At 32.1% G+C, this 26,394-nt stretch overlaps 1 protein-coding gene across 5 annotated transcripts in view; it reads left to right on the top strand.

The window, feature by feature from the left end:
* Nucleotides 1-26,394, top strand: part of STUB1 (STIP1 homology and U-box containing protein 1) — a 52,510-nt gene that overhangs the window by 15,145 nt on the left and 10,971 nt on the right. For all 5 annotated transcript variants that reach the window (XM_076467022.1, XM_076467020.1, XM_076467019.1 and 2 more), the window contains exons 4-5: nt 9,483-9,648; nt 14,020-14,089. In XM_076467022.1, the coding sequence (XP_076323137.1) occupies nt 9,483-9,648; nt 14,020-14,089 (236 nt within the window). The remainder of the gene's footprint in view (nt 1-9,482; nt 9,649-14,019; nt 14,090-26,394) is intronic.

Here is a 26,394-nt window from a genome sequence, read left to right as displayed (position 1 = left end):
TGATCTTAATATCTTGTGATTTTAGCTGTTTCATTGCCTTTTCAATGTCTTCATAAAATCTTTCAATTTCTGTCATGACCTTGTCTGCAGTTGGAGCGTAAGTTTGAATAATGCCAATGTCAAATGGTTTTCCACTAAGTTTTAGAATCATGACTCTATCGTTGACACACCAGAAACCTTTCAGGGCCTTTGCACATTCCACATCCAATATTATGCCAACCCCTCTTTGATGGTCATCACCTCCTGAGTATAGAATCGTGAACTCATCTGATGTTATACTGCCTGCTCCTTTCTATCTCACCTCCGAAAGTCTGAGTATGTTCGTCTTCATTCTTCTCATTTCTTCTTTAATGTTCTCTAATTTACCTTTTTGCAGCATTGTTCGAACATTCCAAGTTCCAATTCTTACTTTTTTCTGTTGCTGACAGTCGCTTGATGACGGTCTGGTGTCACCTGTCGCACATGACTTCCCCTACCGAACGAGGAGTTTCCCGAAGTTCTGGAAACCCCATTCACGCTGTTATCTGACATATTTTTTAGTTTGGCTTGCCATAGGTTTTTCTTTGCAAAATGGTACCTATAGTAGGTTGCAATTACTTGCTACAGGAGCAGTGTCCATACAGGACCGTTCTGCCCATTGTTCCTTAAATTGGAGTCATCTGCCTGGCCAGATTGAGTGTTGCGCCATTAATGACACTATGTCAGTTGCCTCGCACTCATCCACCACCTGCCTTCCATGACTTCATCGTAACCCTGACACGGGGCTAAATGGGTACTCGGTCTTGCCCAAGGACCTCCCATGGGCTAGCAGAGGGAAGGAGCGTCTTACTGTTCCTTTGTCAGAGCGTGCTCTGACCCACTAACTCTGCCATTATCAAGAATAAATCCACAGTTTCAAAAGCACTTTATTATGCATTCATATTTTGTGCATTTGATTGAATGACTTAAAAATGCAATTGCATCTAACATGCCAGTTTTCATGGTCATTTCAGGTGCTCACTTACAGTCATACATGTTTGTAATAGTATGCTGAAGCATCAATTTTCTGCATTTCAATTTTATACTGTATAATTCCATTATCTAGTGGTCGTAGAACTGATGTTGTACATGTAGGTAGAAAGACTAAACAAACATTTGAAAGTTGAACTTTGGGTGACAAGCTGCATTATCTAGGAAAAGTAGAATATTCCTATTTTCTTGTTGAATTCTTTTGTTTAATTTTTCCAAAAATTCCTCGTAATGTAGCACTTGTCACCCACACTTTAATATGTGCTTTCCATATTAAAGTGAGTTGATTCTTCCTTATATTTTTGAAACTGTGCAGATTTTCACTTTTACCTATTACCCATTGTAAATTTTTCCCTAAATTTTAAAATTAGGGAAGATAGGAATTTATTTTTTTTGTGAGAATAATTTAAAGAGTAGAATTTTCCAATTAATGACAAATATATTTCTACAAATCATCAATCTAATTTAACTGCAAAAATAATGACATCAGAAAAAGAACAAATATATTTAACCAATACTTACTGTAACGAAATGTCTGAGAATTTATTAATATTTAAACAAGTTATTAATTAAACAAGAATTTATTAATATTTAATCAAAATCTTTTTTCTGCCTTGCTCAGGTTCTAATCCTTGTTGATAGATGAGGTAGGTGAAAAATAATTTTCTGTCCACATTATGCAGGTTCTGCCATGTAAAGGGCCTTTAATAAGATAATGATGCAAAATTTTGATATTTCCAGCTTGTACAGGTTTCTGCTTTATGCAGTTTTTGGCTTAGACAGGTTTTACTGTCTGTATTCACCAAAAAATAATTCACATATTTATTCTCCTGGAATACTTATATAATCACTCATTAATGTATTAATGAAATGTCATGCAATTACTTTAGGTGAATACCCATATTATGGTTAGCCTTGTCTAGATTCTATAGAGGATTCAATATGTGATATTAAAATTATTTTAGTACTCAAATTAGCAAGTCCATGATAACTGCAGCCAGTATAACATCATGGTAGAATAATGTGTTAAAATTGTACTTTGACATTGTGTGGTATTAATTAAATGGTGTGGCACTACTGAAAATTGGCTACTTTTGTGATGGGTATGTAATACTCCTTTTCACACACACACACACACACACACACACACACACACACACACACACACACACACACACACACACACACACACACACACACAAAATTAACACATTTAAATCAAAAATTGTGTTCAGATCAGGATTTAAATTTTTTAAAATGGGGCATCCTTTGTACTTATTGGCATTAGAAAACAAAAGTATATGGATTAAGTTGGGGCTCCTGGATCACTCAGAAAGAGATGTGCAGCATGTTGTACCTTGTTTGTGACAAGCAAGATAGTATCTTGTACCAGGCATGAATCCATAAACATGAAGTTTATTGGCATAAGTCATTTATGTGCCAGAGGCAACAGGCATAATGATAAAGGATCTCCATCTGGAAAAGTGGCACAAGTCACATATTTGAGCTACTTCCATGACATATACTGGAAAGGAAGACCAACTGTAGAAAAACTGTGTGAACAGTGTCTATCCCGAAAAATATAGTATGTGGTGTATGAGGTATTTGTGTACGTTGATAACTATAACAAGCCTTGCACCATTTTCTGCTAGTTAGTGGGAGAAGTTGGAACATGGCATTTAGAAGTTATTAATGATCACTGTGTAATATTATGCAAGGGGTAAGTTAAGGATCAATAGAAGGGATAAGATTATCATCATAAACTCTTAACCTGTTGACTGCCAAGTATTTCAGCTGCTACGGCAGCTCCTATGCCGGTTTTTTTCAGCAAAATTGAGTAATTTTTAAAACAAAGGAAATAAGCAACAAATACTATTTTTTTTCTAAGCAAAACTTATAGTTGTACACAAAATGAAGAAATATGTGAGAAGGGGTATATAACTGGAGCAGCAAAGGATTCAGCATTCCAATCATTGTCATTAGGGCAATTTTTCTTGGAACTGTTCTTACAATTTCTTGCAATTTTACATTTACTCCCTGGTGTTATCACCCGTTTACCAGTGCTGGTTGATGGCCAGTTATCATCATCTTCACTAACATTTGAGCCTTGTATTTCCGTATTTTTCAAAGAATCCTCAAAATCCGAATCTTCTGAATCATCACTGCTATCTTCAAACTCTGAACCAAGTTCAAAATACAACTCTAATGCTTCTTCATTTTGTAACTTTTTTTGTGATGCCATTTTGGATTGAAAGTAAAACAAGTTGTAAGTAGGTCAAATGCATGTATGGTGCTGGCATCTAGTGTTGACATTAGGTATTATTGAGAACAAATTAACTCCTCCATGGCACTGTGTTACTGATCAGCTTGGACGAGTTATCTTGTCTATGGCACCAGTGGCTTAGCTAGGGGGCGGGGGGTGGGGACAAGGGGACACATCTGTCCCTGGACACAGCATCAGAGGGGTACCAAATTGATGTTACATAATTAGGAATTATGGCTTACATTTTGTCATGAGGGGACGTGAAAACTGATTTTGTCCCTGGGCACTGAAAACCTAGCTGCAACACTGAACAGGTTAATTACTATCAGACCACTGTTGTGGACCATTTGTATCACACAGAAATACTGGCTTTATATATAAAGTAGGCCAACAGAGTATATGTTCACCATGATAAGTTTTCAGTCATACCTCATGCTCAGTTTTATTATACTTCAAGCAGTTAAAGAATGAATTGAGTTTTCATGCTATTTCATATGAAGGTGTAGTGGTTAAGTTACTGGATACAACACTGTGGGTTTCTGTGCAAATGGAGTGTTAAAAACAACAAACTGGGAAATTGTTGTTTTCATGGACTAGTTGGTCATAGAAAGGAGGAGGGAGGAATGATATGTTTTTGATACAACAGTCTTGCAGTGGAACGAATGCTGAAGGGCTGTTTATAAGATATATGTTTGTTGAATAGATTTTGAACAAATTTATTGACGTAGACTGTAATGAGACTGTGATTCTCAAAAATGTTTTAATATAAATGTACTCAACCCTTTGTAAATCTCTCGGTATTTTGTTACAGAGATGAAAGAATTTTATAGTTTTAAGTATAGATATTTATTGTTCCTTTAAACAACATAATCATTTTGTTTATTCATAGTAAAAGTGAATATTGCATTGTACCTTAAATAAATGGTAAGTTTGCTGCAGTAAAACTGATATGAGTGAAGATCTGGAAGAATGCAAAATTATTAGTTGATAAATATATATTAAAGAGAAAACAGTTCATATTAAATATAAATAAATATTAAGATCCTTTAAAAATACAAGGGTTGCACTGTATTATGATTATTGCAATCACTTTTAATGAAATATGTTTGTTGTGAGAAAGCAGCATCATGGTATTTGGATGTGGAAAATATCAGTTACTTTAAGTAATGAAATAGAAGAATAATGTTACAGATAAGTGAGTTGAATAAATTTTCAGATTTTTACTAAATAGATCAAGGTTTTTGGTGTTCATACTATTTATATTAATGAAATTGTTAATTAAGTGATATTTAGTGTTTTAATTTGCTGTTTACTGTTTCTTACTTTCTGTTAGGGTTTTAGGTTATATTGTTCCCAGTAAATGATGTGAAATTTTCAGTTTTTCAGCTGTTGAATAAATACTGATATTTGTACAAACTGGCTATCCAGCAAAACAGTTGAATAGGTTTTATATAAACTCAATATATGTTACATTGTTACTTATAAATAACCATGCTAGTATTTCTTTTCATTCTTGTCAACAGTTTTATCACCTTTTTTAAATTCAGTGAACTCAAACTCATACATTATATATTAGATGCCATTTCCTTTTTGCCAACTTATACAAACATTGAGCCTTCATACCAGAGTGTGCAAGTTGTGACTAAGTTGCCAGAAGATGTGGGACAAAGTAACTAAATGATGACAAGAAAATCATACCATGTTTATTTAAAAAAAAGAAAAAAGCATCAAATAACACAGAGAAGATAAATGACCAAATCAAATGCCAAATCTCTATAAACTATGTTATTGTAAGGTTTCAAAAGTAAGCATAAAGCTGTATAAACAAATAGGGTGATTTAAGTTTTTTCATTTAATTTTAATTTTTTAACATTTCCATCAAAGGTATTTTTTTCATATTCCACCTCAGATAGTACTTTTTTTACTTATTTTAATGTTCATGAAATGCATTATTGAATAATTTAAACCATAAAACTAAGAATATTTTACAGTTCTTAACCTTTTAATTGTCCATCAAATTACAAAATCTAGGAGCCAGTTGCACTTGAGTTTTTCTAGCTTTGTGTTTTGCACTTGTGTTTTTCTAACTTTGAGCCTTGTGTATTGATTACAAGTAAATGCATCAAATTTTGTATCTAACATACATTTGAGATGTTCACCTCTCCATACAATTATAATAAATTATTCAGATAAAGAAAGTATTTTATGTTCAACCATTATTCAGTGAAAGCATTGTATAGTCTTCTTGCATAGTACTCTTCTGTAAGGAATTTATCAAGTCTTTTGAAAAAAACATTATTATCCTGCAAGTTTATTTTTTGTATGAAATTTCTTTCAGATTGTAAATAATGTTGGATAATTAATTTTACACTCTCAGGATTGATAATTAGTTGTGTGATCAAATAAAACAAGAAACAATCCAGTTACTTTAGCAAAAACAACCAAACCTACATAAGTATATATTCCAGGAACATTGGAATGAGTGTATGAGACTAGAAATAAGGTTTTGTTCAACATGTATTACAAAAAAATTGATTGGTGCTTATGGTGTTTGAAGTAGGAAAATTGTTGTAAGTGAATATATATCAAGAATTACATGAAGGCAGTGAAAACTGTCACAACTGCAAGCCAAAACCAGTTATGATTTTGGAAAACATAACTGGAGCTAATTACCATTAACCAATATAAACTTGTTCTAAAATCATTCACAGGAGTAACAGTTACATTGATGTTTCCACTTGGAAGCTTACACCAGCAAGTTGTAAGAGTTAATACAAAATATAGCCCAGTTGAAAACTATTTATAGGGTGCACACATATGAAGGAAAATCTTGGAATCTCACAAACAGCATTTGCTATTCAGTAGTGTGTCCTAAGAAGCAAGCAAATGAAAGACTCTCCCACACTAGAATGCTTGAAATAAAACATTCGAAGAATGACATTACAGTTCTAAGTATGGAAAAGTCAATAAATTTTATGAAAGTACTGTTGTTTCACATGTAGCATGAGTGGAAAATAAGGGTAGAGAAAACTGCACCTGCATTTATGACAAAATATTCTGTTCTAAAGTCTGTTTTTGAATATAGTACTTGTAACTATAAGAACGTATCATATAGTAGATGGGATTGTAAGTGCAGAGTTAATGAGCTTTAATGTGTTGTGATGCTTGTATTGTAGGCAGACTGTCAGGATTCTAAGGAAGTGTTGCTGAAACAGTTGTAGTGTTAATGTATTCTCATGATGACTGGTAGTATTAGCACATTATTTTAATTAGAGTGCTAATACCCATATCAGCTGTCTTGTGAATACATTTTTACTTCAAGTGGGCTCCTTGTCATCATGGTTAATGCCAAGATCATATGTTAAGACTCTTTATGTTTATTGTTGAAGAGTACTTCATCATTGTGTTAGTGTATTGTATAACTACAAATTTTGATGTTACATGTCTTGCCTAAGTAACGTATGAGGATCTGTACATTGATCATATTCATTTGTCAATTTAAGTGTACAAATTTAATTCAGTAAAAATAAAATTTGATTGTAACTTTGAGATACAAAGTATTGTCATAACAAGAGATGTAAAAAAATAAATGCTACTGGCATGCATACATATATATTCAGATTTTTGATGGGATTACAAGTCAAGTGTTTTTGGTATTCAATTCCATTTAAGGATCAGTGGTATTAAAATATTTCCAGAACAAACACTTAAATTAACTTAACACATACACATAGTTGGTCACTTATGAAATTATGAGATAATGTGACACTAAATGTTTTATAACTGACTAACTGAACTGTCTGTATAAGTATCTTTATCTGGCTCAACAAAGAGTGCTGGGAATACTTTAAAAAATGGGTTATACAAAATTACTGCTGTCATAATTTGATAATTAATGTTAATTAATATTTTCATTACATATCAACCTTTCAAAATGCTATACTACACCTATTCTGTAGTGGGTGTTGAACAAAACTTGTGTGGCGTTGTGCTTCTAGTCTAATACATGACATTATATCAACAACAAAAAAATGTTAACACGTATCCTTTTATGCTTTTACATGTATATGATACTGCAGTATTTAAACACAAACAAAACTATCTGATCCCAGTGATGGAAAAAGTTTTAAGTTAATCTATCAGTTGAAATTCTTTCATGGACATTTTAAAAAGGTTGATTGTGTTGCACTCTTGGTTTCACTCAAAGTTAAAACTCTGAACTACTGCCCATCTCAAAAGAAAATGTTGAGCATTCCAGTTAAGCTAAGAATCCCTCAACAATAACGTATGATAAATCTACATTTATATTGTTTAAGTTACATCACATTTTGAAATCTGAATGATGGTGTGATTAATTTTTAACAATTTATTACAGAATATCCTGTTTGTGAAATAAATTTATATTATTCATGTCTATTCTTCTGTCATCTCAAAATCGAACGTTGAGCTGTGCCTACATGCACAGCTTTTCAAAAATAGTGTGGGAAGTGACCATCTTAAACAGACACACACTTGGACAGATGCCATAGATTTGTGACATGTATAATATTTTGCATTTTTCTTTTTAGTGCTAATTCACTGCATAAGTGCATAAAATGATTGCCACTTTAGGAATGCCTATTAAAAAATAAATTTAATTTTAAATGTCCAGTTAAGGTAACACACTAGTTTGCGTAAACTGGATATTGTACAATGATCTGGTACAAGTCCCAAAATGTCGTGGAATCCAGGAGCGATCTATATCAGGCTTTAAAATGTTTGCACGCAGCAAGTTATTTTAATGATTCTGGAATATGTCTTCCACTGCATAAAATTCCAAACAGTATTTAGATATTGTATGATTTTTCTGATAAAATACTGACAGAAATTTTGAAATATTTTAAAAATTTAATGAGGGAAAGTCATTTAAGGGAACCAATGAAAAATCTTTGAATGGCATAATGTGTAAAAGATCACATTATTTAGATCTGCACACTCTTAAGAGCATACGTTTGAAAACACTTCCTGAATAAAGTGTTTAGACATCTTCTTGGTTGATATAAAGCTGCTAAAAAAAAAGGCTGCCTGATCAGCGTCTAGAGTTGAAAGAATACCACCTTAAAATGGTATAATTTTAACTTAATTTTACCCATAAAAGCTTGATTCTCATATAAACATGCATTTATGACTTAGAAATGTATATATGTAGTCTTGTTCCTGGCTCAAACACTAAGTTACAAATGAATTGAGGTTGTATTTAGTCATAAACAGTTTGTTAGATTAATGTGCATCTTTGATCAGACAGTTTTTTTAATTATCAGAAGTGAATTTCCACTAAATTTTTGAAAGAACTGAAATCAATAAAATTTCTATGTGACATATTTAGAAATCATTATAATGTTAAAATACCATCTTTGGTAGACAATAAACAATAAATTGAAAACTTGTTTGGGTGATAACAAGCTTTTATGTTTCTGCTGAGTAAAAACAACAATTAATGCTTGTGACTGTAATAAAATGATGTTATTGCCTATGCCATACTATTTATTTTTCTGTCTCCATGCTTATTACCTATATTTATGTTTAGGACAAATTGTGGTTGAAAATACATTTGGCCACATCAAATGTGGATCCATTTATACATATTGTAAGCAAAATTTTTATGATTAATTCTTTTGCAGTTTCTGGCACCTCAGCAGAAATGGGAGTATACAGTGATATTTGTATTCCTCAAAATGTAGCAGACGTGTGCCTTCAGTATGTGCAATACTGTCAAGCACAGCATTATTATGAGAAAATAGCTTTCATTATTTTGTTAAATCTGTTCAAAACTTTTTTGACAGCTGTGGGTTATGAAGTTCCAAATAGGTATATCTATATAATTTCTATAACTTTTTCATGTTTTAGATAAGAGAAAAAAAAAGGAATGTATTTTGAAAATCTGCTGAGAAAAACCTCAGTCACAAGTTTGGTTGTTTGTGAGAAGGGCATATCTCTTTGCAATACATTAATAAAAACATCGATGGAATAGATAATTTGAACATTGTTCAGCATTCCTGATATTTGAAGTACATGTAAATGCTTTCAGGAATAACAATTACATAATTTTATTTTTGTTTAAACAATGTAATAAGTAGAAGTGAAAAATTCTTTTTAAATTTTAATCACTTGGTAAGTTACATTTTAGTTTTATTATATTAATTAATGAATTTGTAATTTTTGGTGTTTTTAGCAAGTGATTTGGCTAAAGAGCAGAGATTAAATTTTGGAGATGATATAGCATGTCAACTAAGAATTGCCAAAAAACGTCGATGGAATGTATTGGAAGAAAGACGAATTCAGCAAGAGATAGAATTTCAATCATATTTGAATAATCTTATTTTAGAAGATAAAGAAAGGTAATTTTATTCTTTAATGTGGCAAATTTTTCGTAATGAATTTTGAAAATATATATAGTGTCTACAGAGTTTAAAATAATAGTTTACATTTATAAAATACTGATCTTTTATTGAGTAATTAAAGAAAAAAAGTGCTAAAGAATAACTTTTAGCATTTGATAAAATTATCATTAAGTTTATAAGATTCAAAATATTAAGAATTTCTGTTTTTGTTTGCTAAATTTCCACATGCAAATGCTATTTGAGATGTTTTAATCAAATCATGCAATTGAAATAGTCATGAATTTAAATGATGTATGAGTTAATCCTAGCTAGACTGGAGGAGAGCACCTTTTAGGTGTTGAGTGCACATCTTAAAATCAGATTTTAAAATTTACATATAAATAATGGTTCTAACTGTATTTTGAAAATTTTAATTCAAAAAAACATTTAGAATTCCTATTTTATCATTTGTAATATTTGTTAAGTGTAATTCACAAAGAAAAATGAAATATTCCAACCTGTTTATTTTTGGAATTTTTCTGCCCATTCTACAGTTTAGGTTTATATTTGCTAATTCACTGTATACTCTTGAGAATATTACTATTTCTGTGTTATTTCTCATGTGAATTTCCTTTTCTGTTGGTGGTTTTATTTCTACAGTCTTCAGTGCCATTCAGTGCACAGGTGTTAATGAAACTTGACTTTGAAAATAGTGATAGCTAACATTACATATAATTGGAATAGAGAAAATTTTAAACTGTTAAGTCAGTGTAAAGTAAATCAATTAATGAGTTCTTGAGATGTTAAATTCCTGGAGCTCATTCAGGGATAAACAAAGAAATCTAGTAAGAAGTTTAGAGGAGTTAGGCACAAACCACAAATCTTGGAAATTCTTTATGGTTTTTTAGACATGACTTGTTCAGAAAAATGCTTATGTGTTAAAGTATCTATTTCGAAACCTACAGATATTTTCTTTGACAAGACCTTCAGGTAAACTTAGTTAGGTTTATTGAGTGTGGTAGACAGCTACAGGAAGACTTGTATTCTTATTTATTGAAATTATTGAAGTTGTAGTTTGCTGACACATCTTTGTCAGTTTTGTGAGAATTTATAATCAGAAATGATGAATGAATGAATATTGCAATTACCAAATGAAGTATGAAAATAAATATGTTAATGAATAATAATCAAATTTGAACTGAGTGGATATATAAAACGAAATTTTTGATAATCGGTAAAAACAATTGTAATTATAATATGGAACAAAAGAATTTTTAATGTTTCTGAAAACAGTGTCTCACAATAAAAATGTGAATATTTCATAACCTAAAAAATTGAGAAAAACACTATCAAATTTTGTTCATTTTTCACAAATCAAAACTAGATACTATTTAGTGAGTTTTTATTCAATTTGATTTAGTTCAGTTGAGAATTTTCATTTTGAGAAGGAAAAGTTGACACTACTTTGGTCAAAAAATTAAGTATCTTTTTGTTTTTCTGTCACATGTCACTGTATCTAGAGCAGTGGTTTCCAACCTTTTTTATGCCCCGCACCCCTAAAAAATTTTAATATGTTCTCTTACCCCTCACAGTAATTATTTATTTAAGAATGAAGGTGAAGGTGGCCAAAACAAATGTTATCTTGCACCTCCTGGAATGCTATCTTGCACCCCTGGTTGGGAACCACTGATCTAGAGGCTATTCATTTAATACTAATCTCATTGATGTAACCAAATTTCTAATATTCATACATATGGATCTATTCAAGTCATATTTGTATGTTGTATTAGTAACTCATTGTTATTCTGTAAAACATTTAGCCTCAGCTAGTAAACTGAGAAATCTCTTTAGATCTGATAAATGTGTTTAAATATTGCATTTTACTCTTAGAGGAAAACAATTTTTGTTAATATTGGATGTAATTAACTAGGCTAGTTGATAAGTTGCTTAAGATATTGTTATTCTTTTTATTATTGTTGAAACTGTTTTGTTAAAGCTTCCACACCTGGCTGGAGCCTTAACAGATTTTGCATGTTGGTTCAATGTCTGTTTTATTGAAGCAAATGGATTTCCTAATTGTTGCTTAAGTAGACCGTGCTTGCTAAATATGGAACAACTGGTTGGAAAAAGAATTGATGCTAGTCTAAATTAAACTTTCCACAACGTAGTTGGTTGTAAATGTATTTTTCTTTCACATCATGATATAATTTTAGTTGATTAAACTCAGGAAGATTCAGCAGGTATAGCATAATAGTCATGTTAGTGTGTAGTGATGTATTATTTTTTCATTATGTGGCACCAGTCTTGTAAGTGTGGCTGTACTAATTTTTAAGTGATGACCAATGTTGATGCTCTGGTATGTAATGACATTTTTTAAACATTTTTATAGGTCAGTTAGATAACCAGGTAAATCATAGTAGTTTTGGGGAATTCTATTGTACTGTTAATTTATTGTTTGTATTTTAAAATGCATATTTGAAATGTGCATGAATTATTTTTTGGTTAACAGCTTAGTGAGAAACATTTACAGTTAATGAAGACTGGTTCTAAGAAGCCAAAGGCCTCAGTTGTGATGTAATTGCTAAATTTCTTGTTTTTATATATATTTTTATATTGATTGCTACATATTTTTTTTGACAAAAGTAACTAAAATGAAAATCTTATTAAACTTGGTAAATAAATTTAAGTGAAAAATACAGTTTGTTTCACTTGGATGAATCCACAAAGAACATGTAGTTATATGTTCTATAAAGTAACCTGAAATTTTGTTTATACTAAACCTTTCACACACCTTCTGGGTGATTTATTTGCAGTAGTTAGGCATGGTCCAAAGAGCAATGAAACAAATAAAATGAAAACAGACATAAAACTTTGCATCTGAGGCCTTTCAAGATGAATAATTTAAAATCTGTTACCATCTGTAATCATGCTAGAAAAAACAATGGAATTTTACATTTTTTTATGTTGGTTAAAAGGTCGATCAAATGGATGGAGCTTGTATAGTGTTAAGGTAGAGAAAATAATAGATAAAAATATAAAGTTTTACTGAAAAATAACTGCATTTTCATTTGCCAGGTTAAATATTTTACGTAAATTAAATTTAAAAACTTAGATGAAAATATTTTTATTCTTAACAAGAAAGTCATATTGCACTCAAATTAGTGTGAGCCAGACTGATCCAAGTAAATTGACAAATATTTTGTAAAAATACTTCATTAAAAATTCTGATTTTTTGTATACCAGATACTTTGGTTTTAAACATTTTAGCTCCTTTTGTTAAATACATAAAGATAAAAAATTCACATTAAAAATAGATTTCTAGTAGTCATTGAGTACATGAGCTGTTTTTACTGGAGTAATAATGTTTGTTATTCCTTTCTAAGCCTCATTTGGTCTCTCAAACTTGAATATCCATAAAAATCAAGTAATCTTCAAATATGCATTTTAGAACATAAAATTTGTTGGGCAGTAGAATGAAATGTTTCAAACTATTATAATTTTTCAAGCTTTTTCAATAAAGATACTTCTGGATTTACTGTTTAGTGCATGAACTCTGGCAACACAAACTGAGCAGTTGCCACAAACTGAAGGTTAACGTTGGGAAAACTGAACATTGTACTGTAGGATTTACATAGAGGTTATAAATGCATTCACCAACCATGCAAAGTCGAATAGCAAACGATCTCAAAAGTTTAAAAAAGAAAGGGGGTGGTGGCTTACTTGGTAAGTTTGACACATTTATTGATATCTTGGGAAATGAAGTTTGGAGGTGTGTATTTTAGATTCTTGGTTCTTATTATGCATAGCTTGTGATTTTAATTGTTTGGAAACTGAAACATTATTTTCTAAACTTTAATTTCTCCACTTCAGAATGTTTTCTAAAATGAGAATTTTGAGATATTTATAGATTTCATTTTTAAGTTGGGAAGTTAAATTGTAGATGACTTAAGTTTTGAATTAAAATACATCTTCATGCCAAGTTTATTAACATACATTAATAATAGCTAATTAAATTTTGAATGTAACACTGTCAAAGATTATGATGTGCACTTTGACCAGATCACACAGAAGGTGTTAATTATATTTCTAGAAAATTTTTGTCATTTTCAGTATATTTATAATTGATCAATAAATAGGCTGTTGCAAAGTTATGTCTGAAATTTTAGATGAAATCAGTGAAGTAGTATTAAGTATGAGACTTGAATGAGGTCATCAACAGAGTTTGATTTTAAGACAATTTTTAATACACATTTTCCATCTGTTAAGTCTTTTAAGTATAATTGCAACAACAGATCAGTTTTCCAGGCATTTAAAATTATCTGAAATGTTGAAACTAACACTTAGTGGCACTTGTCCATCAAAGGATTGTCACTTTTTTTTATTTAACAGAAAAGTAGCAGCTTTGAGACAGAATGGGTTAAATGACTCTAAAGAAATATCCAGAATTGAAGACAAATATGTAAGTATTAAACAACTAATACTATCCATTGCTACAGGATATGGATCAAAAACACAAAGGCAACAGAAACAAATATTTGACATTCAATATAGTGATGTGTGCTCTTCACCAGCCTTAAAAATTTTAATACCTTATTAGAAAGTGTTGTAACTTTATAAGTTTTGTATCTTTTTTACCTTGTTTAATATAGCTTGCTGAAGGTGAAATATGCATATTCCAGAATATTCAAGTGTTATATGTGCTGTTTCAAAAGAGTTAAATGTTTTTTTACTGTTTTGTGTTTATCAGCATTAAGTGTCAGTTTCCATGTAATAGATCTGTTGCTGGAAAATATGTATCTGAATAGACATTTTGAAATTCCTACACATTTTTGTTGCTTAACCTTGTAGGTTCCTCTTACTTCAGTTATATTAAGAGGGCTATGGATGCTTACCTCAGAGCTTACTTGTGTATTTTAATTTCTTTGGTTTATCTTGTTTCTCTTTTCTGTTTTTTTTCTCTTGCATTGGATTTTCTTTGTTGAACTTCACTACACAGAGAGTTTTGTTTTTTAGCCTGACAGGATATAGAAACTGTTTCTATTTCAGAAATTTAACTTCCACAAACTTGCTATTTCTAATTAAACAAGAGTTATGATGTAGGTTAGGCTTTTCCACTCCTTAAACCTGAAGGGATGCTGCCAGCAGCTGGCCAAAAATCCCAATTCTCCTATCAGATAGTGACAGCATCTGATAACATTTGTTTCTCTTTGGCTGAAAACTAATCCAAACCACATTCTTATCCACAAAATTGAGAAAACTGAAATTTTAAAAGGTATGGTGATAATCATTCAAGTAATTACAGCAGAAAATGAAAAAAAAACATTGGTTTAATGATTTCAGATTGATAGTTTTTCAGTTATTTTTTATTTAATGATTGATGGTTTTTCTAAGCTATATTTTAGTTATTCATGGAGGTTTTTTGTTGAATAATTGTGAATGCTTGTAACTTTTGTTTTTTCAGTTTGTTCATATTATGCCCACAAAACTTAAATAGTTTTGTTTCATTTTTGTCTGTTTTATATATTTTTTAAAAATATTTTTGACTGACCACAATTCCTTATTTTTACATGAATGGAACATATTTTTGCTCTTTGGTTACTCACTTAAACAGTAGATTCTCATTTGTACCTAAACAGATGGCTGATACTTGTCTTCTCATAATTATGGATAAACACTCAGTTTATGCCATTTAATTTCTAATATAGTTTACATCATACAGTAATGTAACTTGTACATGTGTAACAGTCAGTTACCTTTTTCTTTGAAGGACAAACTTCATCTGATAGTCACGTTTTTTTATTGTCCGTGTAGTTCTATTTCTCTTCATTATTTATCTGCTACATAAATTACCTGTTCCAGTGAGTTTTGCATTTTACAGATACATTCATTAGTCTTAGAAAAGTGTTTCAGCATGATTTGCAATGTTTTGTTTACATTCCTTTTTATCTCCGCAGATAGCCCTCGAGTAGCTTTGTGTGAAATTCAAAAACAAAACCTTTTTATCTTTGTGATTTTGTTCTTTAATAGCTGACAGAACCAGTTTAGCTGTTGATGTGTTAGCTTGTTGTTTTTTAATAGAAGCAACTGCTTTTGTGAACACTTGTTATTTCACTATTGATGCTGTTCTAGATTTCATTCTAGTGGCAGAACTCTTTACTCTGTGGTCAGGTAGTTTTGATACTGTCAAACACAGTGTCTTATGTTACTTGCTAAGAGGGCACATAATCAAAGTTATATGATTTGAAACATTACATCCTGTATTTAGAATTATGGGTCATGAAATACTTTTTCCCTATGTCAGTGGTCACATTCTAAGAGTTAGAATTCCAGTTCTTGTTAATTGCTGCACCCTTTATGCAAACTGTTTTTTTACATTTTCTGTAGTGAATCAATCAATACCAGTCTTCATGCATGTTCAAGGTCGTTTTATCAGTCTTCATGCATGTTCAAGGTCGTTTATCTTCATCTCTTGATTTTGCTACCCCCCATATTGTTAGTCACAGTGGGGATGAGGTTCTATCCTTTGTTTACCCTTCTGCTTTGTGGGATTGACCTCCACATATCTATTTAAGGGTTTGGATACTTATCCTTCCCCAGTTCTTTCCTGGTTAGATGCACTCCTATGCTTTTTCTGCCCTTGTTTTCCTCTTCCAATCTGACTCTCATCTAAAGCGGTATCTTTCGGATGTTTCAAGGAGTAGGTCTGTTCTTTTCTCACATTGGTTCTTCCTTCTAATCAATGTGGAACTCTAACTAAACTAATCTTGTAAAAGAAGGAAAGCACTGTGTAAGAAGTTAATATAATTTTATATACTGAAAATGTATTTCCAACAGGTACTTTCCTCTACTTACACTTTCCACCTTTCCTGCCTACACTCTTCTAGTGCTTCTATTTTTGCCAAACTTTGAAGTGATAGTTTGGTAGAAGCCCATACAGGGGGTTACTTGTCACATGAGTGTATTATATTCCTTTTGATGGAGAGGTGATGCATCATGATTCACATGAAAGATGCATTGGAATTAGTCGATTCCATTAGTGGAAAGAGGAAGGCTTGTGGTGCACATAAAGAATTATAAATTTATGGTGTTTGTTTTACAAGCCTTCAAATTAGAATTATTGGAAACAGATAATTGTAACTAGAAACAATTTCATATTTTCCTATACCTTGATTTTTTTTATTTATCTTATTTTTCAGACATTTTTCTGAGAAAGTTTTTTTTATCCTGAGAATTTTTATCAGTCCTCATATTGGTTTGATCATTTATGATTTTCCAGAATGTGTTGCCTTTTCAGCATTAACAAAGTTTTTCTGTTTGTCAACACAAAATTTAACTTCTTAACATTGAGTTGTTAGCTCCCTTGTCTGAGGTACTGAATTTTCAGTAAACTTTCTCCCTCATTATGTACAAATCTTTGGATATTTTTGAATTTTCATGCAAAAATGGTGGGGGTTTAAAGTGTTGATACACATTGTATCCATTAGTATAGTCTTAGAAGTGAAAAACATTGCTTAGTTAATAAAATATGGAATTTTCAGTAAACTTTCTCCCTCATTATGTACAAATCTTTGGATATTTTGAATTTTCATGCAAAATGGTGGGGTTTAAAGTGTTGATACACATTGTATCCATTAGTATAATCTTAGAAGTGAAAAACATTGCTTAGTTAATAAAATATGGAATTTTCAGTAAACTTTCTCCCTCATTATGTACAAATCTTTGGATATTTTTGAATTTTCATGCAAAAATGGTGGGGGTTTAAAGTGTTGATACACATTGTATCCATTAGTATAATCTTAGAAGTGAAAAACATTGCTTAGTTAATAAAATATGGAATGACATTTTAACAAGCAACATTTAAATTCTAATTTATGTAAATGGTTAATATTTTATGTAACTACTAATTTATTCATAATTAAAATAATAATAGTAAACAAGGTACACTCAATCTTTCAAAAAATATCAGTGGTATACAGGTCTTTCCTTACTTGAAAACACTGCTGTTTCTTTCTCCAGTTTACTATCAATTGTTGTTGTTTTCGCATGCTATGATTTTTATCACAAGAAATTTGTCTTATGAGATTATCATAATGTTTTTTCTACCACTGTAATGAATTCTGTTTATTCTTCCTGTTCTCTCTAATATTGTTTCCATTTCACTGCTTGTCAATTATGTTACTGAATGAGACATTTTTCCAGTTTTGAAAGCCCTCCCCTTACCTCATTGTGAGTCTTTGACTTGTTCTATTTTATAGTATTCTTTGAAGACTTGATTTCTGCTCTGAATGGCCTTAGAATACATTTCAAACATATATTACTTTGATAAATTTCACATGATGTATTTCAGGAATAAATATTTTTATACAGTGATTGTTCTCATATTCTTTTGATGTGCACACTGTTAGAAGGAACTGGATTTTTTTCTCCATCAGTTCTCTCCTTTTTGCTCAGACCTGTTCAAGTTCTGATTCATCTGTGCACTTCAATGCAGTTTGAATCACAAGATGTGTTTATTGGGGCTTATCACAGTAACTGGCTGAAGAATATTTTTAGGAAGAATTATGCAAATTTAGATGACTAGTAAAAATATGGTTTATCAGTAATTTCCTGGAAGATGGAAAATTCACTACATTCCCTGTTACTAATGTTCTTGTATTGTAGACCTGATCTATTTAGGTATTTGTACTTTTCCTTTTGCTTCCATCCACTAACTTAAAAATAATTCTGTCCAATGTTTCTTTATCATTTGCTTTTGAATTTTTAATACCTCCTGTGATTATTTTACAGTTGTTTTTTATCTTTGAAGTTATGATTTTGGACTTATGTTAGTCACTCAGGCATTTCTATAGACTTTTTCCTGTTACCAGGAGCTACATCATTTTCAGTGACTAAACTTGGTGTTACTTGGATATATTTTATTCTCTTTAGACTTGTTGACTGAGTATGAATTCAGTGGTGCTTCATATACCATGTCTTTCATCTAATACCTGCTTTGAGTGGATAATCATTATTTCTTTTATAGCACTTAAACCTTTTATGTTATTTGGCATCATTTCTCTTGACATGATGTGGTTGTTGTCCTATCTTCTGTTGTTTTTCTTCTTTTGTTTACTCCATTTAGATACTTAGGAGGTACTGATCTATTAAGTTTTGTGAACTCTCTGATGCTTGTACCACCTCTTAATTATGGTTATTGGTTACATAAATCTCCACCTATCTAATGTCTCTGACTAAATAAAGTCATTCAAGTGTCTTAATATTACAACCAAGTGCATATCATTCCTTAATATGGATATCTAGACAGACTCATGACTAAAAGCTAGACAGCACATGCTTTATATATTGTGGAGCTGGGTGATTAGTGACACTTGCTAATTGATCAGTCAACAGGCCCATTAATTTATTGTAGTCAACTAATTGGTTATTGTCACATTAAACTAATTTTCTTTATTGTTATCTTGATTTGTTTTTCTTAGACATTTTCTAACTATTCTGTGTTTAATATGATTGTCATCTTCCGGTACAATAATTTAAAACTGAGTTACTTTTTAAATCCAAAACAGTTCTACATAATGTAGTATAAAAGCTGTAACAGAAACCAAAATACATTATAAATACAAGAATCAGTGAAGCATTGATTGTTTTCAGTTCAATCAGTGATTTAGGAGTATTGGTGAACTATTCAGATTAGTTTTAGTTATTGTGTATGTTCAACTACTCGATACATTGTGTAAAATTGTATATGTAAGCTTATATATACATTAGTTATAGTAATTAATGAGTAATTTACTGTTTAAAGTGAAAATGTTATTTGTGAACTAAAGTCTACAATTGTGTAAAAGTGATAATATCCTGTAGCAAATTTTAAGGAATAAATTAATTTCTTACCATCACATGGACTGGACTTTGCATCATTTTCACCTTAAAAGAACCCAACCAACAAAAGAACTCACTACAGCAATACAACATTAATTGCATTTGGTTGGTTTTTCTTTTAAATTTACACAGGGCTACTAAAACTGCTGAATTTTTGTTAATAAAAGTAGCTTCAAGATGTTTTCAAACACTTTTTGTATAAGGTTAATGAACTTTATTACCCTCATATTCACACATAAATGATTTCAAAGAACATTGCTAGTTTGTTGTTTTTAAAAACATGTTAAAGAATATACAAAGATTTTATCAACATTATTATACTATTGGTAAAGTTTCATGTGTTCTTTAACATCAGTGATGTCGAGAAACCCACTTGTTGAGAAATTTATATGCAAAAACGGCACCGAAGAAGGTCGAAACGTTGTTCGCTCTTCTATGTAAAATATTTTCTCAACCCAAATGAGCCGTTTTTGCATATAAATGTTCTTTAACATGTTTTAAAAAAAAATTCCCAATTAATTTATTGACACCTGATGTTGGTCTATGGCTGAAACTAGTCATTTTTTAAAATATTTGTGAATTTCTTTTTAAATAATAAAAATTAACCTTTTGTTTAAAAAAAAAAAAAAGTTGTTTGAAAATGTCAAAGTACCACATCAGAAGAGCACAACATTTTGTAAATGGTGTATTACTTTGTGACACTGACTATAATCAAAATAAATTGTAAATATAATGGTGCCTATAGAGGTACAAGATGATAATTTATATACACTCGGTTCTTTGGATTTAGTTCACAGTTTATATGGACAAAACCATATTAAGATGAATAATGATGATGAACAGAATGCTCACAAATATATTTAGTTCATTGTTACTGCGAAAAGGGACAATAAACTTCACAGCACAATTTACTTAACAGAGGTAGAGAAGAATCATATTATCTTGGATATAAAAGTAGTAATTATTTAGACATTCTGGTGTCAAGAAGCTAGTAATTTATTATTTCAATTCAGGAAAATTGCATTTCCACACATCTCTATTGTTATTACATGTTTATTTGTTGTTACATAGTAATTCTGTGTTTATAGTTACATTGTTATGAGAAAGTGGAGTAGGTAAGTAGGAATTATATTTATTTCAGTTTTTTTATTAAACATTATCACATTAAATGTAATGTATCAAACTATTATCAAAATAGTTTTTCATGCATTCCATCAAATCAAGAATTAAGTTACTTTGAGTTTTTTTTTAGTTTTTTATCTGTTAGCTTTGTTTTTTTTCTTCTTTTATCATGCATCCCATAAGTCTTGTGTGTAATAGCTTAAAGTTCTTGTTTCTAATACACAAATAACCTAATATACTTTCAATTAAAATATGCTTCATAAGTATTTATTCATTTGAACTGTATGTACTGTGCCAAATCTACTTAATAAAAGTTTAGGTGTCAGTGAAATTATCATTCATTATCATCAACTGTGCATTTTAATACAAATCATTAAGCTTTAATGTAAAAAATAATAATATTTGAATTATTAAACCAATTGAATAATATAAGGATTGTAGACCATTAAATATTTATGTATTACAGTAGTATGTAGGCATTGTTGGACTTCTGGACTCTTTAAGTTGTTGTGAAAGAATACAAATTTTTGGAGTGTATAATTGTATTTCTTAATAGTATGCTAATATTATCCACAAAAAGAAAAATTTCCAAACCTTTCATAAACAATACTTTTGTATACTATATCACATGCACCACACTGTACCTTTTTAAAATTTCACTTACAAACAAAGTATCTTGTAATGTGCAAAAAATTTTGAAACGAATAAAAGAACACTTCCTGGTCAACATGTGGAAGGCCTATTAACACCTGCAATATTAATAGCATAAAGTAAGTCCTCAGTGGACTCAGCAGATAGTCCAATGTGGATTTGTTACAAGAAAACACATGCACGCACATAAAGTGAGAGTAACTTTTTCAAACACAATGAGCTAAGTACTAACATTTAATAGTACATGTATCATCATATGCTTCAACTTACATCATACAGTTGGATTGTTAGGGATTGGTACTTTGAGAAATGTTTGCTCAAAAAAAGAAACTGGCATAGTTCATATCAAGAAACTGAAATAATGATGGCTTTTAAAAAGTTTCAAATTCCATTTTGGGAAAATTAAAAAAAATGTGAAAATTATACAGAAATCTTAAGGAGTGATACACAGAAATTATTCCTTGAAGTGTATTAACAAAAATTAGCATAATATAATAAAGTAACAAAGATATTTGCAGCTTTTAATTTATATTAATATATTGATTCTTATTCAGTAATTACCTCAACTTATTAGCTATTCTTGTTTATTGCTGCTCTCTGTATGCAAACTTTTTTCTATATATGCGTATACCACAAGTCTTCTTCTCCACCATATTGGAATTTAAAGATTCAACATGTGTCTTGTGCAAATCATGCATGCTTCTTCAGCAATAGGAGCATGACATACACATGTGACTCCCTCAATACTACTCTACTGAACTATCAAAGTGATTTTATTTGATTTATGTAGTTTTCATTCAGACAATTTCTTTACTTTAAAATTTTAATCAGTTAATTCCCATTGCATTATTCTTTTTTACTGCTTAATTTTGGTGGACTTTTCATCACTATAAATTCTGAAGTTCATGTTACCATTTTGAGGGTCACATCAGCAACTAGTGTTCTTTCTCAGGCTTCAGGTGTGAGCAATCTAATGGTTGGTTTATCCATGTTTATCCAAGTTCCTCCCAGACAAGCTGAATGTGGACTTGGATTGTTTATTTCCACCTCCTGATTTTGCCATACCTTCCCATCCCCACCTGAGGAATCATTTAGACCTAGTGAAGCCTTTTTAGATTTTGTCTCTCAAGTATGTGACATTTTATCCCTTTCTCCTATTTTTTTTATGAGCCATGTCCTTCCTTGTTGCATGATCAATCCTCCCATCCTTCTTAGTTTTCCTCTCTCCCCTGATATTTTGGCTCATCTCATGTTGGCCAGTTTGCCTTGCAGTTAAGGGATGGGATTAGTCCTCACTTTCATACCACTGTGTTGACTGTCTCCTTTTGGACCAACAGCTGTAAAGTTCCATATTGCCTGTTTGGAAGGTAGCACCTGAATCATTTGTCAGTCTGACCCATGCACAGTATTCTTGACTGTGCCTTACCCTTCATCTTACCCTTCCAATTACTTTATATTATCTTTCTTCTTTACACCTTCTCACTGAGACTCTGTAAAAATCCTGAGGGGTTTTCTAGAAATACCATTTCATCCACACTTGACTGTTTATCGTCTTCAGCTCTAACTTTGCATATGTAGTTTCTCTGTTGTTGGGACCTTCTAGGTCATGATGAGGTTTTAGCTCGGGTCTGTTTACCAACATCTTATCTTAGGAATTTATTTATGGCTCTCATTTCTCTGGCAACATGTTTCTGATACTATCCTAGAAATACTAGAGCTGTGGGTGGTATCAGTCCAGCAAAAATTTACCCTTACCACCATTGTTGCATGTTTGTGTCAGTTAAAGTCCCATATGCCACCTGTTATCATGCCTCATTATTCCCCTTCCCTATCATGATCTGTATCCTCTTCTTGGGGTGCTTATTCTCATCTTTTTTTTTTATGATGATGCACCCCATGTTGCCAACAGAACCAATAACTACTCATTGAGTTGGTGTTTGGTTGGAGCTCAGCTTGACAGTTTTATTCATTGTGGGCATTCCTTTGTCAATAATCACTGGGTTTTCCAGATTTTTTCAGAAGGACTTGTAATCCATTTTCTTTTCCGACATCCCATATCTCCTTTTCTCTTCTCCACTGAATCCCATGACCAACCTTTGTCTGTCAGACGAAGTTTGGAAAATGCTATCTCAGCATGCTATCTAACCTTTTCTCTATCCTTTAACAAATTTTTCATTTTTGACTGTTGTTCCAAAGAAACCAGGGACTGGAGGCTGGTTATAGATTTATCTCATCTCATTTGCTTCATTTACCTGCTCTAGTTTACTACAAAATCTTTTCTCACCCTGAAATGGGCATTTTCTCTGGGTTTATGGATGACCAGAATGGATATTGCCAATGCTTATTTCCATATACCTATATTATCTCTGTCTCATCCTCATCTTTGATTTATCCATCTCTGGGCAGTTTATTGTAGATCATTTTACCCATCTTAACCACATATATTGACTGGAGTAGGCCTCAGATACCTTTGTTTTCAGGAATCTTTGCAGTTGGTGGGGTTTTCCTCAAGTGGATGCATGTGCTACAAGCTTCAATCACAAGTTATCTCTCTTATGGTTGCTCATTCTCAGGCTCTGGCAGCTAATACTTTCAGCCAAGATTGATCCCACAAATATCTTTATCCTCTTGCTTCATCAGGCTATCTCTGTCATTCATAGCACTTCTTCTGATTGCTTCTTATTGTTTAGTTCAGATGTAGTTTCCATGGCTACGGTACCTGCTATTCTCTCTTCCTCCATCAGCCTTGGTCACCAGTCCTACATTCTGCACTTCATGTCCTGAATTTTCATGCCTGACTTTTATCTGGGTTTTGGCAAGATTGGGTTTCTCCAATCAAGATTTTTACCTTTTAGTTGGTTCCATATGTCCTTTTGCCATAGTGATATATTGACAAATTGGAAGGTATTCTGCAGAAGGTTTACAACTCAAGGACTTCTCACTAACCAGTGTATTGTGACTCAGATGGTGGAATTTCTCACTTGGCTCTTTGACAGGATGGTTCTTGGGCTTCTTGATCATAGGTTATTGGGCAGCCTTATCCTTTACCTTCTGTTTTTTATTCACTTGTGCCTATCATGTTCATGTTTTTCTTCTTGGTGCATCACCTCCCAGATGAACTATTAAAACACTTCCTTTTCCTCTTAGCCTCTGGACATAGGTGGTTAAATTTGTGTGCTATTAACATTTACATTTACTTTATCACCCTATCTGTCTTCTCCTTTAGTTAGATCATTTTCTTTCTCCCAAAGACTTTGGTACAAGAAGGTATCTCCTCCTTTTTGCATCTTTTCCCTTGACTAGATCTGGATAGACTTCTGTGTCCTCATTGTTATATGGCCTGTACGGCTTCCTTCCATGGAAACATTCAATGTCAATCTCCTAGCAGTCTTCCTCCCTTCATGATCTTTCACCTGCAATCTTTACTAATAGGGTTGAACTTTTGATGTCATTGGCTTATTCCTCTTTGACTTACCCCCCCCTCATTGAACTTGTTCTGGGTATCTTCTCATCAGAATGAGACACTTAGTCTTTTCTCTTACTTTTCATATTTGAAGGAAGTTCTATAATCAGGCATGTAGATCATGTCCAACACATTTGTCTCCCATTACCTTCATTGTGTTCAGTTTCTTCTTTGTTGAGATTTTGACTTCCACTTGTGGCCATTCTTCACACTTCAGTGTGACTCTGACTGATAACTTTTTATTCATACCTTTTTTTTAATTCATCATTATAGAGCTCTCACTTTCTGGTAAGTGGTGCCTGACTGAGTATTATTTAACTTGAAATCTGCATTTTACAGCCATATTGACTCAAGCTTTCTAGTCCATAGCTTCACAGTGCTCACCATTGAGATGGGGCGTTCCATAAGAACAGTTGTAGTTGAATAACTTTGCAATATTTTGCTTCATAAACACATGTTCTGGGCTCTACCAGAAGAGCATTGCTACCATTCCTGTAGTGAATAGCTCAGTGTGGACTGCTTTCCAGAATAGAGTTTTGTAGTCACCCATTGCACTGTCAGGTGATGACATTCCTCTGGACTCTCCACCATCTTTTCACTGGTTTTCTTCTGGTGGAGCATGGGTGTCCTTGCTACTTTCCAGCTTCAAGTCACTGAGGTGGTCAACCATGGAGGCACCCTCCTGAATTGGTTCCACACAAAAATGGATATAACCATTTAATGCAGAGTAGGGCAGTATTGTTCTGTGGGTGTAGATGATGTAATATTCTCTTCTTTGTGATATGCTATTACAAAGGAGTGAAACATCTATAAAAGTGCAGTTCACTTCTTCATTTAGGAGCCCTCATCCTACTCCCATATGGATGTTGGTACCTCGTGGCTGGGTTTTAGATTTAGAGTAAAACCAATCAACATAATTCCTCATATATGTTTTAGATTGACTATTTTCCTTCTCTGATTTCTTCCATCTGTGTTGTGGGGCATAGAAATGGGTATGTGAGATTGTTATGGTTCTGTTTTTCTGGTTTACCCTCATCCTATTTTAATATGGGGATGGTATTGCCTTGTGGATGATTCTAGTAAATTCCCATTTGGGGAAGTTGATTGCATGTGATAGACATCTTTTTTGTAACCAGATTTTGGGTCCCTAGATTGATTGCTCCATGCTAATGCTTGTGATATACCTGATAGATGGTGTTATTCTCAGTTCCCCCAGTTTATTGGGTTTGAGGCAAAGACTGTATGATTCTCATCCTATCCTCATATGGATATTGGGTTTCCAGTGGCAAGAGTTCTAGATGTAGTTGACTTACAGAGTACAGTTCATCATGTCTGAGCCACTCTGCATTTGAGGGCACTTCCATTGTTTTACCCACTTTTCTATATTTGGGATTGATTATATTTATTTTATGTGGCTCAGAACATGATCCTGATACAGGTTTCTTCCACTTAGGTGTGCTCCTCACCTTTACCACCCTTATCTACTCCACATCTCACAGTGGGCCATAGACTATACCTGGTTTATAAGCGGTACAGTTCTCCTCATTGAATCTTTGGATCTGACTCTCTAATTTCCAGAGGTATGCTTTGGATGCTTTTGGGGGATATTTCTATCATTCTCTTGCACTGGCCCCTCCTCCTATTCAGTGTGG

Source organism: Tachypleus tridentatus, chromosome 11, assembly GCF_004210375.1.
Source record: "Tachypleus tridentatus isolate NWPU-2018 chromosome 11, ASM421037v1, whole genome shotgun sequence".
In the NCBI taxonomy this organism is placed as follows: domain Eukaryota; kingdom Metazoa; phylum Arthropoda; class Merostomata; order Xiphosura; family Limulidae; genus Tachypleus; species Tachypleus tridentatus.
This window is presented reverse-complemented; position numbering and strand designations above follow the sequence as displayed.